Source organism: Pezoporus wallicus, unplaced genomic scaffold, assembly GCF_028554395.1.
Source record: "Pezoporus wallicus isolate ANWC-B61680 ecotype Strahan unplaced genomic scaffold, APGP_CSIRO_Pwel_v1 contig_2910, whole genome shotgun sequence".
NCBI lineage: Eukaryota > Metazoa > Chordata > Aves > Psittaciformes > Psittacidae > Pezoporus > Pezoporus wallicus.
In genome coordinates this window covers 341,390-360,250 of record NW_026642858.1, presented here as the reverse complement: position 1 = coordinate 360,250, position 18,861 = coordinate 341,390, and the positions used below count along the sequence as shown (strand labels likewise).

At 36.8% G+C, this 18,861-nt stretch overlaps 1 protein-coding gene across 4 annotated transcripts in view; it reads right to left on the bottom strand.

Moving 5' to 3' along the window:
* The window catches only part of PCSK5 (proprotein convertase subtilisin/kexin type 5), a 268,581-nt gene that overhangs the window by 124,253 nt on the left and 125,467 nt on the right, over nt 1–18,861 (bottom strand). For all 4 annotated transcript variants that reach the window (XM_057432936.1, XM_057432938.1, XM_057432939.1 and 1 more), the window contains exons 8-9: nt 13,358–13,570; nt 3,487–3,587 (exon numbers count right to left, since the gene is read on the bottom strand). In XM_057432936.1, coding sequence (XP_057288919.1) covers nt 3,487–3,587; nt 13,358–13,570 — 314 coding nt within the window. The remainder of the gene's footprint in view (nt 1–3,486; nt 3,588–13,357; nt 13,571–18,861) is intronic.

The window sequence follows — 18,861 nt, the reverse complement described above, 5'->3', positions numbered from 1 at the left end:
CCTGCCAATCCCACCATATGGGGCTTATCAAAGCAAGAAAGTGGCAGGTCAGAGTGGAAATCCGCCTTGCTCATTTTCCATTGATTTAATGTACCTTTGTGTATGAGTTAAAGCAACCTCTTGGCTGTTATGACTCATATCCAGGCCAGACTAGTGCTCTGCTCACCTCCTGATGTTTCCCAGGAACAGAACTTGGCTACTAGGGAAAATCAACCCCATAAACCCAAAAGCCTCCCACAGTATAGTTTGTTGTGTTTTGCAGCACAAAGTGGAATAAAACTATACATTATTACAGACATATTCAAGAAGAGTTCAGGACTAAGTGTTCCAATTTTTAAACAGCTTGCTATATGATAATCATAAATAGTTCTGCAAAACCCCTTTCCAACTAACCTTTTTTAAAAATTTTCCTATCAACAGTGCTATTAGCACAGGCACTAATATGGATGGCATCTAGGGAAGTGTCTGCATAAAGACAAACTCTGAATGCAAACGAGTTCCAATAAGTCCTAATGCTAAGCCACACTATCGTGTCCATTTCATGCCATATATTTTAGAAGTATTGAATAAAATACTTAACACGGCTTCAAAAGTTTTTTTTGTATACTTAAAATTCCCAGCATTATTTAGGATCACATAAGTTGGCAGGTATCACAGGTGAAAAATATAACCTGAATTTTCAAACCGGACAAATAAATAAGAATAACCATTTAGAAATGGATTAAAATAATCTGAATAGATTCTGTACAAACAAATCCAAGACACTAAAATTGAATTTCCCAAGCACAGATACAGGCTGGACAGCAAATGATAAAGAGCAGCCCTGAGGAGAAGGACTTGGGGTGTTGGCTGATGAGAAGCTCAACACAAGCCAGCTTCAGTGTGAGCTTGCAGCCCAGAAAACCAACTGTATGCTGGGCTGCATCAAAAGAAGCATGACCATCAGGTCAAAGGAGGTGATCCTGCCCCTCTGCTCTTATGACAGCACCTGCATTGCTGCGTCTAGCTCTGAGGGCAACAATGTAAGAAGGATGTGGACCTGCTAGAGCAAGTCCAGAGGAGGCCACAAATATATCAAAGGGCTGAAGCAACTCTTCTGTGAAGACAGGCTGAGAGAAGGCTCCAAGAAGACCTTAGAGCAGCCTTCAAGTACCTAAATGGGGCCTACAAGAAATCTGGAGAGGGACTTTTTAAAAGGGCATGTAGTGACAGGACAAGGGGGAATGGTTTTAAATTGAAAAAGGGTAGATTTAGATTAGACATTAGGAGAAAATTCTTTACTATGAGGGTGGTGAGGGAATGGAATAGGTTGCCGAGAGAATTGTGGCTGCTCTATCCCCGATACTGTTCTAGTGGAAGGTGCCCCATGCCACGGCAGGTAGTACATGATCTGTAAGGTCCCTTCCAACACAAACCAATCTATAATTCTATTAATATATTATGATATGATTGCCTTGTAATACTAAGGCCTTACTTCATAATCTATAAGTTCACAAGACCAACAGTTTCTCCAACCCTAGGACTAGATTAATTAATGGGAAAAACATAATGGGAAAGCTGGAAATAAATATTTCTCTAATTTGCTCTTTTTTTTTTGTTTTTTCTTTCACAGCTGTGCTCAGAAGGTTGGCTGTAAGTACTCTTCAGATAGAAAAGTTAAAGAACATCTACAAATTAATAAAACCAGATATACGATATTAATATGTCATTTGGAGCTATCAAAACACAGGACAACATTTGGAAATGAGGAAGATCCCTCCATATATGCAAATTGAACAGAATCTGAAAGAAGATAAAATCGATATTTTTTCACCCAAAATCTCTTGTTAGCACCACCCAACAAAGTACTACAAAACCAAGGAAGTGACTAGGGTCTTTAGTCGCTGGTGCGTTTTGTCTCTATCACCATATGTGAAACATTAATGCAGTCTTGTCTTTGTTCCTATCATAGCAACTATTAGTTTGGAAAAAAAACCCTAACTCCAAACTAGTCCATAGCACTAACGAGGATTTCGTATTGGTATAGTCACCAAAGTTCACAAAGATAAAAGCTTTTGTAAAGTGTAAGCTTCTGTGTATTTTGTCACAGTCAGCAATAACTTGGTTGTAGGTATTTTGTGCTGCAATTCTTTGAAGGTTTCAACTACAATAATAATCTGTTAGAAAATGCATGCAAAATATCATATAGAACAGAAACAATAAGTTACCAAGCAAACTCCATTCATTAAGAAATAATTAGAAAAACTTTCAGCAGAATTAAATTTATGCACATACAATTTTATCTGCATGTGCAGGATGTTTAGAATGATTTAAGGATTTTAAAACAAATTAAAATATATATATAAATAATAGCATTATATTAACTTTTAAAAATACCTAAAATACCTTTGTTTCAAGTGATTGCATTAAGAAGATTAATTATAATGATACAACTACTACACTATTTAAGATTATGTTAGCTCTTCAATTACTAACTCTTACGACTATAACTCAACATCAAAAAGGTATTATGTGTTGAAAACTGGCCCATGGTTTCTTGCACATGAAAAAAAAAGGCACATGAAAGCGTAAAAATAATTCTACTGTTATAAATTATATATAATTTGAAATTGCTATTGTGTGAAAATTTTTTACTTCCTTCAAAGGAACTGGAAGTCCCCAGAGGAAACTGGTTTTCTTCAGAATTTAACAGAATTGGTGTCCTACCACACAGAAACATTTGATTTCAAGCAGGACTTGTGGTGGAGCATTCCACCTCAGACCTGCAAATATTATCTAATACAGCACAAAATAATGCAAAAAGTTTTGAAATACATATTTACCCAATAAATTGCCAGTATTTCTGCTGCTCCATGAAGCACATTAAAGATACTTATTAGACAAGGAACAAAATCCTGCAGTTGAGAGAACAAGTGTAAGACGGAAATTTTTCTGAGGTAAACTGACTATGGAGCCACGCTATGCAGTTTTTACAGCTGAGGAACTAAACCCATTGAAAAAACAGACTTGTGTCAGCATTCAGAAGTTGAGAATTTCTGTATTTCATACTATGTTCATTTTTGTTCATGATAGCCTAACACCACCCCAAAACTTTTTTCAACACTGAAGAATGGACACCACTAAGAAGAGCCTGATGAATGCAAGAGGTGACCTACAGTAGCCTGCAGAGTACAGTGGATCTGGGCAGCACTGTGAGGGTACTGTAAGACATCGTGAGGATGCTGTACATCATTTAGTGGAAACTACCTGTGTTCAACATGGTTTCAAGTCATTTCAGCACTGCATACTCTGTTGTCATTTCCATGGTGTCAGCTTTCTGCAGACGAAATAAGCACACGGATCCTTCCTGTCCTTGGAAGGGTACTGTGAATTATTACAACAGAGTTTCTGAAACACCTTGAGATCCCTGGATAAAGGCACTGGATGAGTGTGAAAGTTCTTTTTGTATGCTTTACTTTTTTTTTCAGAGTATAACTTGGATCTTACTTTGCTTCCAGTGCCAGTGCAATGATGCCCGCAGCCATAGGTGCAGAGGCTGAGGTTCCAGTATGGCTGTCTGTGCAACGCTGCCTCAGGTCTGTGGTGATCTGGAAGAAATTGAATGTGCGAAATTTAAAACACAGCTTTAGAAATCAGAACAGGTTTCATTTGCTCGAATGAGCTGCATGTACATGGACCATATTTCCTTCTTTTATTGCAAGGAAAGTCAAAAAAAAAAAGTTGTCTGAACACATGACATTATACTCTGAGCCTGAAGTCACTTGTGAACTTGGAGAACTTCACAAGTTCCTTTGTTGCACTGAAAACATAAGTTAGTCTCCATTCTTCTCATGGCATGATAAAGACTTGTAAATTAGAAAAACATGCAGAGGGTTTTAAAACAGCACAGTTAGAACTCTGCCCTTCTACTGCATTTATAGAATACTTTCCATCTAAGAATCTCAAAGTGCTTCACAAACAAGAATGAACTCCATCTTACGGAACTCCCTATGTACAGACTGGCTATGCCCAGAGACTATAGGAGAGGTATGCAGGGGTTAATCAGGTTGCCTGAAGTCACACTGGAACTATGTGACAGAATAGAATACCACTGGGCTCATGCTAAGTACTGTGTTTAATCCTTCCTTCATGCCTTCCTATTCACATGAAATTAAGCAACAATCCATTGGAAAGTCCTGATGTAATCACAAATTTGACCTAGACATTACCAGCTAATTACTTATTTGCAGATCTAAATTGTTACATATTACTTAGGCCACATATTTTTGTATGTAATCTAAAGTGGATATATAAACTGTAACGTGCACTACCAACTAGAGACAGAGTCTTTTACTTAGCATTAGGATATCATAATGAATTTTAGGCAGCCTCTTTCTGTAAGACAGTATATCACACACAAAAAAATGTGTTTATTCTAAATTCTGCTTCTTTCAGGCAATCTAAAGAGATTCTAACCTATGATCTTCTTCCAAAAGAAGTAGTTGCTAGCAAGAGCAAGGTAGGAGAGATAGGAAGACACTACTACCTAACAGAAGTTCAAGCAAAACCCATGCAGACTTGAGAAAAGTTCCTAGCAGACAGCAGTAGCAGTCCACCGCACGGAAAACTCCACGAAGGTGCCAGAGTGAATGACTTGTGACGCCAAACGTTATTCTCAGCATTTCAGCTAATCCCTGAGACTCATTCACAACAAGACATCTGCCTGGGAGGCAAGGAACTTGCTCACACAGCTTCCTACCTAAGCAACCAGAATTACTATGTCTCCATTTCCTCTAATTCACTAATACTTCATTTGCAACACAGGTATGCAGAAAGATGGGAAAAGGAGAGATCAGAGGATCAAAAAATCACAAAAAAGCACAGGGCATGTAAAAATGTCTGTCTAGATTTGAAACTGGAGGATATGGAAAATACAACCTGAAGAAACAGCCACATCCTCTCTGGGCAGAATGCAAGCAATTGCATTCAGAAGGGTTATGTTTCATACATTTGCATTTGCCATACTCAGTAGTGTATGTATACATAATGTGTATAAGGCTGCTTAAAGTGCTCATGACATATAAGCATACACAAGCTAACACAGAAGACTTCTAATAGTGAAGGAGCTAACAGCACCAGGAAATTATTACTGAATGCAAGTTAGTGAGCAAGCGAAACAAAACGGAGGTTTTAAGAAATTTGAAGAGGGATAAAGGTATTTATAATGCCATATCCTTAAATTAGTGAATTTCCCAGAAGTCAGATTTCTTGAATAACGAAGTCCAGAAAGAAACTTTTTTTCCCCCTATTATTTAATATCTTTCATAAATGCACACCTTGTTAAATAATTTATCTTTCACCAGCTAAAAGTTGAACCCCATAAACAAAATGTTCATGTAATTTCTTCTTTCCTAATGACTGTATTAATTTAAACAATGAAAAGTGTTGGAAAAACCTTTATGTGTGCAAATCCCATAAACGACCTGATAATGCTAAGCAGTGAAACTGCAGCAGGAACTGTCCTAACATGACATACAGCCTGTATGTGCAAATGCAAGTAGTGATTTTGCAGGTGGGATTAACATGTCCAAAGACTACAGGATGACAAGCACCCTAATAGGTACAAGATTCAGGTATCCCATTTGTAAAAACACTGGCCAGCACTGTGGCAAGGAGTAAAAGGAAGATCAGGAAAAAGAAAGGGCAGGAAAAGGGACTAACACATGCTTGTCTCTTTTGTAGCCTGGCACCCTATCCCTTGTAAAAAAGTGGTACAGCAGGCACTTTCCTCAGAGGACCACAGGTTAGCAAAGCCTATGGGAGCTCAGGCAGGGAGAACTGCCCTCAACAGCAGCTTTTTCTTAAGAGACAGCCTCTCTCAATACAGTGAAAAGCACACTGAATTGTGCTATCTGTATCTCTCATCCTCTGGAATAACATGCTTCCAGAGTGTTTTATTGTCCTGTAGCTACAGATATTAAGCACAACAAACCACGACAGCTCTTTATTTTGCAACATCTCTCACATTCAAAGCGGATGTTGCGGCAGCAGTTTGAACTACAGATCCTTATCTCTCTCCTTCACTCAGCAAATATTTCCACAGAAGTTGTGTAGGGAAAGCTTCCTACGTGGAAATCCCATTTGAGCTATTCAAAGCCAAGTTACTGACAGAGGCTGAGATGTTTAAGTTACCTCCAAGATCTGAGTTATTTTTTCAGCCCTATGGATTCACTGTCAGAGAAGAGTTGCATCCACCCTAAGGTAAAAAAAGGGTACAGGACCACCACTAGGCGAGCAAGCTTGAAGAATTAAAATGTTCCCCAAACTCCTGAACCACATGAGGGCAACATCATTAATTACAATAAAAGGATGTGGTATCTGACAGCATCACGAAGCTCTCATTAGAGTATATTAGCTGTCATTCTGATAGAGTGGGGAGAAGCAGAAATTTTTGCATCTTTTGTTGAGTACCACACATTTGTATGCTTCAAATACCTTTGCAACAATTGCTGAGCTATGAAAATGTTAAGCAGACTGCCCAAGAGAAGTCCATGCCATATTTCTAGGGAGATGAATTATATTCACTTCTAAATCTTTTGAATCAACTAGATTTGATTGAAGACAATGACAGTGTTTCTGGTACTGGCCTAGTTTAGCCAACATGAAATCAGCAACCTAGGACAAACACCCTGATGAAAGGCAGAGAAAAATGAAATGTATCACCACAATGTAATACCTGCCATATGCAGAAGTCCAACAGCTTTCAGAAAGTCCATGTACTTATTAAAGAAAAAACTCTAGAGCACTGCGATAGTTTTATAGAAGTAACTTGCTCTGAAGAGTTAAGGAGATGCCATTTCTGTACAGTCATTATTAAGGCTGCATAACCAATCTTTCCATAGTTTCACTGATCGGGAGGTTAATGGCTAAGGTAAAAAAAAAAGATTTCCCTTGGCACTCACTGTTCATTCCCAAGCCTCTGCATTTCTCGCTATTTCATATTCAGTGACATGAGCTCTCTGAACTTACTGAACCATTATTTACCTTCTGGTACAGTTCTTCAAGATATGTTGATTTCTATAAAACTGTGCCCCTAGAAGTGATATGGGTTTAATGAAAATCTACTGTTCCTTCTCATATCTTTTGTGTATCTGAATCTACTCAAAATTGAAGGTGCCAGGTTCTGTGTATCTTAATACACTGAACGTTTCTGAACAAGAACAGGGTTTTTTTTGTGTTTTAAGAACTGGCAAGACATGTTGGGGTTTTTCTGGTTTTGTTTTAGGTTCTGCTTAGAGTAGAACCTAGTTGGCAAGGCAGAAGCATATCTCAGAAGAGAAGGAACTCAGGAGATGAACTGGCATTTTTTATAAAACGAAATAGGTGGAACATTAAGTTATTTTCTGAAGGTTAAGTCATGTAATAGGTTCATAAATTATGTTTGTGAGCGACTTTCATATGTAGATTCCTTAGTGCTTTAAGAAATAATTTGAAAAAGGAATTGAAAGGAAAAGTGATGCATTTGTGCAACATGTCCAATAAATGAAAGGCCCCTACTGATAACTGTATCAGGTTGTGTTTAATCTGCCCTAGCTGCATGGTCTGCAGTTGAGGAAGCTATCTTCCAGCATTGTCCTACAGTATTCAAAATAGCAGAGAAGAGAATAATAGAAAAAAATACCTTAACAACTGTATAGTAGCCAGCACTTCTGCACTCACTGTGTTCTGAGAGATAACCTCTGTTAAGTATATCTCTAAGGTCTTTACCTATTATTTGCCCTTGTCCCAGAGTGTGAGCTTCTACACCTACACCTATGCTGGCACTTTGCAGCTGCTCTTACAAGCACCTAAAAGTAAACCTAACCCTTTTCTCAAAGAGTCTATACAAAAGGCATACACCCAGCTGCATCTGCACATTTTGGGCATGACAATACATCCAAAAGGTTGGAAACTCTGTTTCCAATAATGTGCTAACAGTACTACAATAAGATTTGGTAAAGCATGAAGTCAAGCACACTTGAAGCAAGAAGGAACTCATGCAAGATGATCATTGTGTGCTTAACTGTAACTGTTAGCTCAAGTTATTTCAGGTCAGAATTTGCTTCCATTTAGTTTTGCTCAAAGTCAGTATATAAAAAAGCTCAATATGGAAAAGACTTGTGTAGAAATTATGTTCTTATGCTATCATTGTACAAGACTGAAAAAAACCTCCAGACTAGAAAACCTTTTAAAAATACATGAGAAAAAGTAAGAATGAGTTCATTTGATTTTGATTGTAAATCCCACACCACGTCACATCTTCCTCACTTATTGCAGTAGTATTTTTGCTTCCTATTCTGAATACAGGAGTCTCACTCCAATAAACCAAATCACCATAAGCCTTGATCAAATATTGTTTCTTTTTTTCATGTTACAGCATGAATTTGAGCTCTTCACAGCTAATTTGTATATTGAATATATATTTATATGCATAATAGAATTTGGAGATTTTAAATTTAATAATAATCTTTCTATTTTTATTCTATTATTATTTTTCCCTTCAAACTTATCACAAGCTCTAAGCTTTTTGTGAAAAAAATATGAAGAAAATCTGACTCAAAAGAGGCAGCAGTCTAAACAAAAATGTGAGATACGATGCAATGAAAAGGATGTGTGGTACAATAATGAAAATAAATACACATCTTTATTCTAGATTCTTGTAGCATTTTACAGCAGTTGAAAAACTTTGTCCTCCAAATTTTCAGTTGTCTTTAGTTCGGTTCTTGGTTCAAACAAGATTTCTTTCCAAGCCAAATGAGGTTTGATAGTTCTTCAGTTGGAATATATTTTAGTATACAAGTTGGAGAAGACAACAGTGATACTATCATTGCTTTCAAAATCAGACTATAAGCAAGACGGTCACAAAGGTGACAGCAAAGTCCCTGCTTCCATATGTGTGCATATTGAAGGACTGCTTAATATTCAGTTTGAACTGACCTCACAATTTCATGTAATTTCGCACTGGGCTGCACCATAACAGAAGCATGTAGTTGTTACCCATTATGAGAGTTAACTGGTTTAAACACAACACAGAAAGCTACTGACTGCATCTACTGCACAGTGTTTCGCTTTGTCACTGAAGGTGTCTGGAGGGGAAACATGCTTGCCTTGCTTTAAATACCAAATAGCAAAACACCCTCAGGTAGGGTGTGTGTTTCAGAAATCAACTGATAACTGAAATGCAGGAAAAATAGTCTTGGAGAGAATATTTATGGTCTGCTATTCAAGCATTTGAGATCAGTGCATCTTATCACACAGATAACATCAAAGTTGTTTTGCACAGAAGTAGTCAAGGGTAAATTAAATTGTGGTAAACGAAGGATCAACAGATTTGGGTTACTTCCCATGGCTCCTTAGTACACTTACGTTTTTACCATTTGCTGTGCAAAATGATACACTGTGTAGGAATAATCCGAAATTGGCATATGCAACTGAACTGCTCCCAAAAGAATGTCGGATCTGATTAGTAAAAGCACTCACAGCTTACAAAATTGATGGATTTCAATTAAAATTTATTTTTACTTTTCTCCAGTAGCCTGTGTGAGATCTCCAATGGAGACATTGAGAATGTCTTTAAAGAGGCATTTTTTTTTTAATAATGTTTATGTAAGATCTCTTCATTATTTCCCTAATTATGAGATAATATATGTTTATGCTATATATAATAATTAATCTCTGCTTTGTAAAGTATACCTTTCAAAAATCTTACAGTAAAGTAAAAAACTCTACGTATTAGCACAGTGCACAAATTCTGGAAGTGATAGGTACTATACTTCAGTAAAACAAAAAAATGTTTCAGAAGGAGGTCTCTAACAATAAAGGTGAGATCATCTTCACGTGTTTTTGATGCTAGTTTAAGTCATAAAGGAGTGACATGTAAGAAATAAACAATCAAAATCAAATTAAGTCGCTATTACTTTTTGTCATGTAACTCGGAACAAACTTCAGTAGCACATGAGAATCTGCAATACTGTAGTATAGAAATACCTACACCAATACCTATATATTGAAATAGTAATTCTGTATTCCATAAAAGCAGAATGTCTATGTTAATTGAAAAGAATGGAAGACAAAAAGACAATCATGAAGAAAACTACAGCTATCAAAAAGCCAGAGGGATGCACAAAGGTTAAATCAGCTAACTAGAAAACTACAAATAAAGACTGAGAAGCATACAGGTATTTTAATAGATTTTTGTAAAAGTGAGCAAGGATATGCTGATCAACAAAAAAAAGTATTGACAGGTGAAAGAAGCAGTAACTAACTAGCTAACAATAAATAAATAAAAGTGAAGAAAAGACAAAGTGGATAGCAAGGAATAAAAATTAGAAGATAGAAGGTGCACAAAGGTGGTAAGGAAGGACAAAGATGAAATGTTGAAACTTACAAGAATAAGGTATAAAGATGTTTTATTTTGAAGTATATCAGAAGCAAAATAATCCCAAAGCAATATTGTTCTACTTGTGCAGAAATAATAGAATAGTTAATAACAGTGTACAGTAAATGGTTATTTCACTGAATGTTCCTTTTTGGAAAAAAAATTCAGAGCACAGAAAGATGATAAATCATCCTTTTATTTATAGCTATTTTAAATAGCAAGCTTAAATCAGAAAGTTTGGAAGCACCAAAGGCTTTTACAAGAGCTGGAAAGGGAACATGTCAGACTGTACTGTTGATTTTAGCTAGTCTTTGAACACTGGAGAAGTTCCAGAAGACTGAAAGAAAACCCATGCAGTGTCAATATTTTGCAAGGGTAAGCACCATTGTCCTAATAATTTCATCAATTTCCCAAGCTTTTATCTAGTGTAAAAGAATTTATACAAGATTTAAACTAACTATGAATACATTAATTAACTAGTATTATATTTATTGGTGGATAACATAAGCTGCTGGAAAAGAGCTTGCCAAAGTACTGCAAATTATTTTTCTGGCCACCACTTTGTTTGAAAGTAGTATAATTAGGATTCTACAAGACACGTAATGTGATACTGAACATTAAATAAAATTATTTAAAAGATTAAAAGTTTACATGACAATATATAGGTTTAAAATTGAATAATTATGAGGTCTCAAAAGCTAAGCATATATAAGAAATCAGACACATACTTAGAAGCAGAGAAATTATGTATGTGCTTATAGCACAGATGAAACATGAGCCTCTAATTGGGCCTTATAAAATTTGGTTCTTGGCCTTAGTATGACTTAAAGCTTTTATCAAAGACCTGGAAGAAAACACAAGAACCTTGAATGCTGTACTTAGAGAAACTTTGGAAAAAGAAGAAGTGATGATGAGGGCTGGCCTGGATAGAGTACTAAACCAGTAGACCAGGTGGTAAATGATTCAATAAAGAGCCCATAACTGTCTTTGTATCTGCCCTTGGGCCACTAATTCTGAAACAGAGAAGCAACAGCTCTAAGAGCGGACTGGACATCATACCATGCTGAACACATTACATGGCTGTAAAGCTGGCAAGACTCAGGCTTAATGTATAAAGAAGGGGTAACTGAGTTGGCACTCAAGGATACACATTTTCTTGTGCATTTGGCACTGACACTGCTACTGCCTAGTGTGTGCAGTTTGGGTACTCCAAGCTCATAAAATGGAAGAAAACACGCCTTTTACAGAATGATAGAAGCAGTTTACCTTCATCCATCAAAAGGGATTAACTGTTCAGGCTACATGGCTAGAGTGAAAGACATTAGACAACTAGAGTGCTTTTCATACTAGCAGTAAAATCTGTGACACAACCAAATGCCTAGAAATTGAAGCTAGAGGAGCTCAGATAGAAAACAAGAAGTTTTTTTAAAGCAATGGGTAATGAAAATCACTTGCCCTAAATTTAAGTGGATTTTCTGTCACTGGAAGCTTTCTAAACAAGACTGATTGTCTTTACGAAAATTATTGTTGAGTTGACAGCAACTGCTGGATTTGAAGGACTCAGGGAGACCCACAGACTTACTTACCTAAGCAAGAGGCCAGGCTGGCGAACAACAATCATGTCTGCTCACCTTATATTGTATTAGCCTCACTTAAACATGAAGTTAGCAAAAGTCTTTTAAAGGACAGTAGAGAGGATTTAATCACAGAAGTGAGGACTGCTGGGAGACACAGTAATTTATTTTCTTTATTATTATTTATCAGGGAGAACAAGAAACACGCCAAGAAGAGAGATAAGCTTTCAGTCAGGAGAAGCAAGTTAAGAACAGAAAAATTACTGGAATGGAGAAGTACCTCAGAACAAGTTTAAAACAAAAATTAGATCTTCTGAAAATAGGGATGAACTCAAGAAGGAATGGCCAGAATCCCAGAATCCTGAAGACAAGGCAGACAGTATTAAAAAAACAGAGCTGCAAGAATTTTTAACTCCTCACCATTGCCAAGAGAGGTATCTTCTAAGAACCAGAATGAAAGTGAAGTTAGATGTGTGTTTACAGAAACATCTAGGGAAAAAAAAACCCCTAAATTTCTGATCAGGAAGAACATATGATCTGTAAGTTATACACTAGAATAAATAAACAGGGAAGAGGACAATATTACAAACCTGATTAAACCTAGTAAAAGGGTTCAAAAGTTTAAAAGCAGTAATACCGAATATTGGAAAATACATTGAATTCACTTAATTTGAAAAAGCAGATATAGCAAACAGATACTAGTGGTGTCAGAATTGTAACAATTTGTTAGCTTCCAGAGAAGATGAGAAGGTAATGGAAAATGGATGCTGGCTGTTTTGTAATGAGATGAGGAATAATACAGGAAAGGTAAGTTCTGAGCTCAATCTTGGTTACAATACATCAGCTAGGCAGCAATCCGAGTGATAATGGACTATCTTTGAATGTAAGAGAGGAATGATGCTGGATCAAAATAAATCTGAAAAAAATATAGAGGTACATAGGAAAACTGATAATACCATGTATGTAAAATATGAAAAACATTGATAAATGGGTTAAAAACAAGAGGAGACTATATTCTCAGGCCTACTGATGGGCTACAAGATATCTGTAATGAAAGAAATCTGTTTCGGTGGCAGTGGCAATAGGATCTTTGAAAGCATCACTCAGAACTAGCAGCAACGAGGTGAGTGGAAAAACCTGCTACAAATATGGTGTACCTGCATTGCGTTAGGCTGCAACATGCAGAGGTACCCATGCTTGTTTCAAAGAGCAGTATGCTGGTCCCAACTGAGTAACACACTGGGGCTTAATGAACTTGCCCACATATGATCTTTTCCTGAAGCAATTCATTAATTAGTATAAATGAGTTGTCTTCCTCTCCCTTTCCCCAAAGTCATATGCAACACAAACTCATATAAATTAAAAAAAAAAAAAAATTAAATCATACAATTTTCCTGTCGTAGGATTCTCCACTGCTGTATGTTGTAGCTAGTGTGGATGCACATTCTTCCAGATACCATGGCTTCTTCCCACTTTCAGCTGTACTGCTTATAGAGATAGTATAGATGCTGTTGGTGTAGCCATCACAGGAACAGTGGTCACGACTTCTTCCACCATTTCCAGATGCCCAAACGAAGACTGAACCTAAGCCTCTTCGCCCCTGTATGGAAACAGCACAAAAGATTTGATTAATAATTCTTTTCCTCTTCATCTGCTTAACAAACAGGTCTTTTCCCCAAAAATGACATCTGATGAGAGAAAGAGAACAAAAGAAACTAGCTCACTATGAAGAACCTGAAATGAAAACAGCATTTAGAAGAGTTAAGACCCAGACATCAGAAAAATTCAGAAAATGAGTGGTATGAACACAGCTTTAGAAACAGCTTTAAGACAGTGTCTGTTTGTTGCTCTGCATCTATGCTATCCAGCCATACCAAGAAAGAGATGTTGAAGACTCAGAAGTATTAAAGTATCATACTGGGTGGGAAAAGGAAAAGAAATATCATACTTGATATTAAATCTCTTTGTAATGCATTACACCTTTTATTTATTAAGGTGCTCTCAGCTGTCTCTCCTTGGGTTGCCTTGTGGCACTAAGTGTAGTCTGGGTAACATTATACACTGTGAACCGGAACATTATTGTTTCACAGACACTGACAATCACAGAATCAGAGGATACCTGGTGGAAAGGGATCCAGATCATTTAGTCCAACCCATCTTGTCCATTATGAATGCTATATGCACAACATAATATATAAACAAAAATGGACAAAAAGAATAGATTCTTATAAATCTATCCTAATGAAGCACTAAAGCATTAGTTCAACATGACATTTTAAACATATTCTAGCTGGGAAAGTTACTTCAGCATATTAATAATTTCAAATGAGGACTTAAAATAGGTAATCTCACCTTGACTTTTTCTTAATGCACCGAAGTTTATATATAGTGTCCAAATGAATCAAAACATTTTTGGTGGTTCTAGTACTCTGAAACAGGCATTGATATGAAAACTGAAAATGATCAGTTACCTGTATTACTGATATACAGGAATTAAGAGTTACTGACATACAGGTAATTGGACTTTTCCTTATTTATATTTACATATTTCATGCCGGTGAATGAAATTAAGATTCATGCAACTATAGGATCTGCATTAATTAGCAGCACTCTTTATCTGGAAGCATATTACAGGAAGCACTGTTCAGACAAAAAGGTTCACCAAAGAGCTAAATTTAACTTAGATTAAACCAAATTGTGCCACTGTTTCTGACATGACATCCTCTCCAAGCATGGGACGTCCCTCTCAGTTGTAATTATGTTAACAAAGAGTCTCATTTATACCTCATTTGCTTGCAACTCATCATGTATGTATGATAAATTAACGTTACAATACATAATACACCACTTTCTGCCCATGAATTAATTGCTTGGGTATGGGGGGGGTTTGTGTGTTTGTGGTTTTTTTTTCTAAACAGACTGCAACTGTGTACCACATAAAATATAAAGACAGCTGCTGGACATCTACCAGGTCAACCTAAACAGTTAGCAATACAAAGATTCATTTAATCCAGATGCTCAGAGGGGTTTCACTAGGGCTTTTTGAGCTGAGCATAACTGCACGTACACCAATATAAGACAAAAAACCCTTCACAGTTCAGAACCCAGGCTTGCATTTTCAAACACCGATGAATTTCATTTTGTGAACTTTATAAAAGCATACTACCTGGAGAGACTCTTCTCTTCAGCACAGTAAGTTAAATATCAGATTCTCCCAGCTAGTGTTCATATAAGGTTATGTCCTCAAAATGCAACTTTTCATTAAAAAAACATTTCAAGCAGAGAAAAAAAATCCCAGGGTGCCAAGTTAAATGTATTATGATATCCACATTCTCCAGAGAAAATCAGTCTGACCAGCTGGGAAGTATAAATATTTGAACTTCTTTTACTTCCTTTAGTTGATCTTAGCTACTACACGAACAAAAAGATGCAAAATAGTAACATTTCTTTTTGTTTTAAAGACAACCTATATGAAGCGTTAAAAGTCTCCTTCCCCACTTTACGAACTCTCACCAAATCAAACCCCCCTTTCTGTCTGGGGTTCTTGTCCTGCCTGCTTTTCTTAGCCAGCAGGGTCTGATTCGGAGCTTCCCAAAGCCAGTGGTTTTGGATGGGTTTTGCAATTTCATGGAGCTGGAACTGGTCTATGAACCAATTTTCTTTCATTCTATCATCCGGTTATGTCCCTTTGAAGAACTTTACTTCTTACCCATCATTCCGAAAACATATGATGAGAGAGATTAATGGAAGGGTAAATGGAAAGACTATTTCATGCCTATTCACTGATTTATTATCTCAGCACGTAAGGGAGACAGAAATTAGAGCCCTCTCCTATGTTGTGGGGAATGGGATGGAGGATCACTCAAAAGATATGCTGATTCACTACTTTCTGATGTGCTCCTGTTTGACTTTTACCGGTTTTGGTTTGGCTTCATCCTATCATCTCTTTCAGTTAGATCATGTTTCCCAGCAGGGTTCTACTATTTGCTTTCATCAGCTGTCTCCTCAATGGTCATTTTTGGCTTGTCTATCAATTCTGACATCTGTTTGAGAGTCATGTACAGATTCCTGTCCTACATTGTCTCTTCTCTTTCCTATACATACACTGATACCCCAACTGTGTTAGGCAGGCAGAATACACAGAAAAAAGTGTATCATAGAGACACACTTCAACATCCAGAACATGTCAAAATATTCCACTGAAACCTCTTTTTGATGAATTTTCACAGGTACCTGCTATCTGGAGAATTTTACATTTTTCTTCCTCATATGTGTTTCTCAAAAGCGTATTATATTACTACATTTGTCCAAACTGATACCCCATGGGAAATTTGGAATAATTTACCAATCCAGCCACAGGAGAAGAAACAAGAATTCAGAATAATCAAACCAGAGATCCAAGGAGGAGGAAAATGGAATCTAACTATTAATATTTTATCTAAAAGTCCATCTTCCAGTTTTTAAAAACAGTTTTGTAAAAAAAAAACAACAAAAAACTCTCAAAATCATATGCATACAGGAAAATATCCCATCAGTAACAGTCCATCTGTCTTTTTCTGTTGTCATCATCAGCTGGGTTTGTCTATACACAGTAGAATAAGATGATTTGTTCCACTCATGCAATGAAAACGCTTTCGCAGCAGGGTAGGACTGTAGTTTTTGTAAATTTTGCAGGGGCAACCCTTGAATTATTAGCTTCTCTGCAGATATACTGTGTCTATATTCCTTTATATGCATACTTATGCTGCTGAAATAATAATGAAAAATGAGCTGCAAAAACAGATATGCGAATCCACTTTTGGGCACAAAATGTAGTCATGATGAAAACATGCCAATCAATGTTACAAATTCTGCAACATAGTATTTAAATATAATAAACACCGATTCATATTTTAATGATAATAACAGGGCTTTAAAAATAACAGCCGTTTGCACCCAACTATTCCCTTCCATGCTGTTTTTTCTAAACACTGGTAACAAATATTTCTTCAAAACTAATGTCTCTTGAAAATATGTGAAGTATCAACATCTCTGTTACTGCAATAAAAACATAAGTACCAGGTGTACTGACTAATGGAAAACAGTATTTTCTAATATACAGAGAAAGAATCTCCTTTCCCCTAACACACTGCAACACTGCACATTTAACAACTCAGCATTTCACAGAAAACAACTGCATTACCTTCAGTCTGGAAAACATGCTGAAGATCTTGCTCCTAGAAGCTTTTTGGCAAAGCAAATGGCAGCCTTAAAAAAAATAAATGGAATAAGCAAACCTCCAAACTAATTTCAACCTGACTAAAACAATGTGTCAAGTAAGTAAGTCCTGGTTTACATTTACTGCCTATTGTTAAACTACCATTTGATTTCCTCTTTCTCCCTGTTTCCAAACACTCTGTTTTAATTCAATAGACCCTGTCATGCTCAGGAAATTATAAACTTACAAGCAACTATACCAAACAAGTAATTAGAGCAACAGCATCAGCTGTCCTACTGTATGTGAATGCCATTCCCAATCGGTCTCCTTTAAATACATACGGTTAAATAACATTTGGACTGTGTTACAAAGTTAAGATAAACACACATGCAAGCCACTCTGTAGCTTTTACTGTTTGTCTAAATCTATCATCTGTCATCTGCCAGATGCCCAAGGGTGTCAAGATGAAAAGTCAATCCTTGAGCTGTTGAAGAAGCCATGTGTAATTTATTAATCAAATGCAAAGGTGTATTTACAAACCATATGGGTACAACTTGAGTAAAATTTAAAAGAATTAGTGAACTACAGCAGAGGCACAGACCAGGGTGGAATGGTGTGCCACAAAGTACGTTCAGCGCTTGTCCTATGATGTTAAAAATGCATTACCTCTCCCTCTAGGTTCAGTGCTGTTTCTGATCTTCCATTTGCAATGATAGCTATGGACTCGTTCTTACAAACTCTGCAAGGTGTCCGTAACTGCACTTGTGGTTGTCAGCGCACATTTCAGACCATTATGAAATGTTCTCCATTTGTTTTGTCTACTTTCTTAAATTGCATAAATCAATTGCAAAAATAATCAAGTGCTCCATTATGGAAAAGATAAAGTCTTTCACTGACAGCTAAGACCTGCTATCAACCTAGTCACAGTCCAATTTCCTAGCACATTTTCTGGGCAAAGCCAGTGTGCTCAACAGACAGCTGATTTTGAACGAAATGGTCTCAGGTCATTGACAAAAAGGCCTCAAGGCAGAAACTGCACCTGTAAAAGCACAGCACAAGAATGTGGGGGCATTCCCATTTATTTTTTGCTACTTCCTCCTTTTCCTTGGTCAGCAAGTTGCAACTAGGGTAAGTGATATGAAAGCTCTTTTTCTTTTTTCCTCAGTTCAATAGCACAGAAAGGTTAGTCTGCCAAGAACCTGAGCCAGCATGAACATGTTCGTAATGACATCTGCAGAATTTCCTAACATTACGAAAAGAACATCCCCCGCTCCAAGTGTGTGTGCTTGTGTATATGTGTGTGCATACAAATAAGCCACATCTTTATGAGTGAATGCTCAAGCAGTACATCCAGGAACCATTATAAGGTAGAGGTCTTCACGCATTCATCTAAGGACAACCAGCGGCTCCACATACTTTCAACTTGCTTCCAGCACACTTACATCTGATAAAAACAGTTTCCATTTATGAGTTGTATTTTGAGACAGTGAAGTAAGATTTATTCACATTATTTTACAAAGTCTAGGGTGAACATTCATCCACTGTTTACAAGTCAAGATGCCGTAATTCAGCCTGTGAGTCCTAATGATTTCATGCCCAGGAATCAAGTGCACCACTAACCCTCTCTGCCTATGGGGCAAGTTGTTGTCTCTACAGAAGTGGGCAAATTTACTAAGGCAGAGGGAAAAAATGTA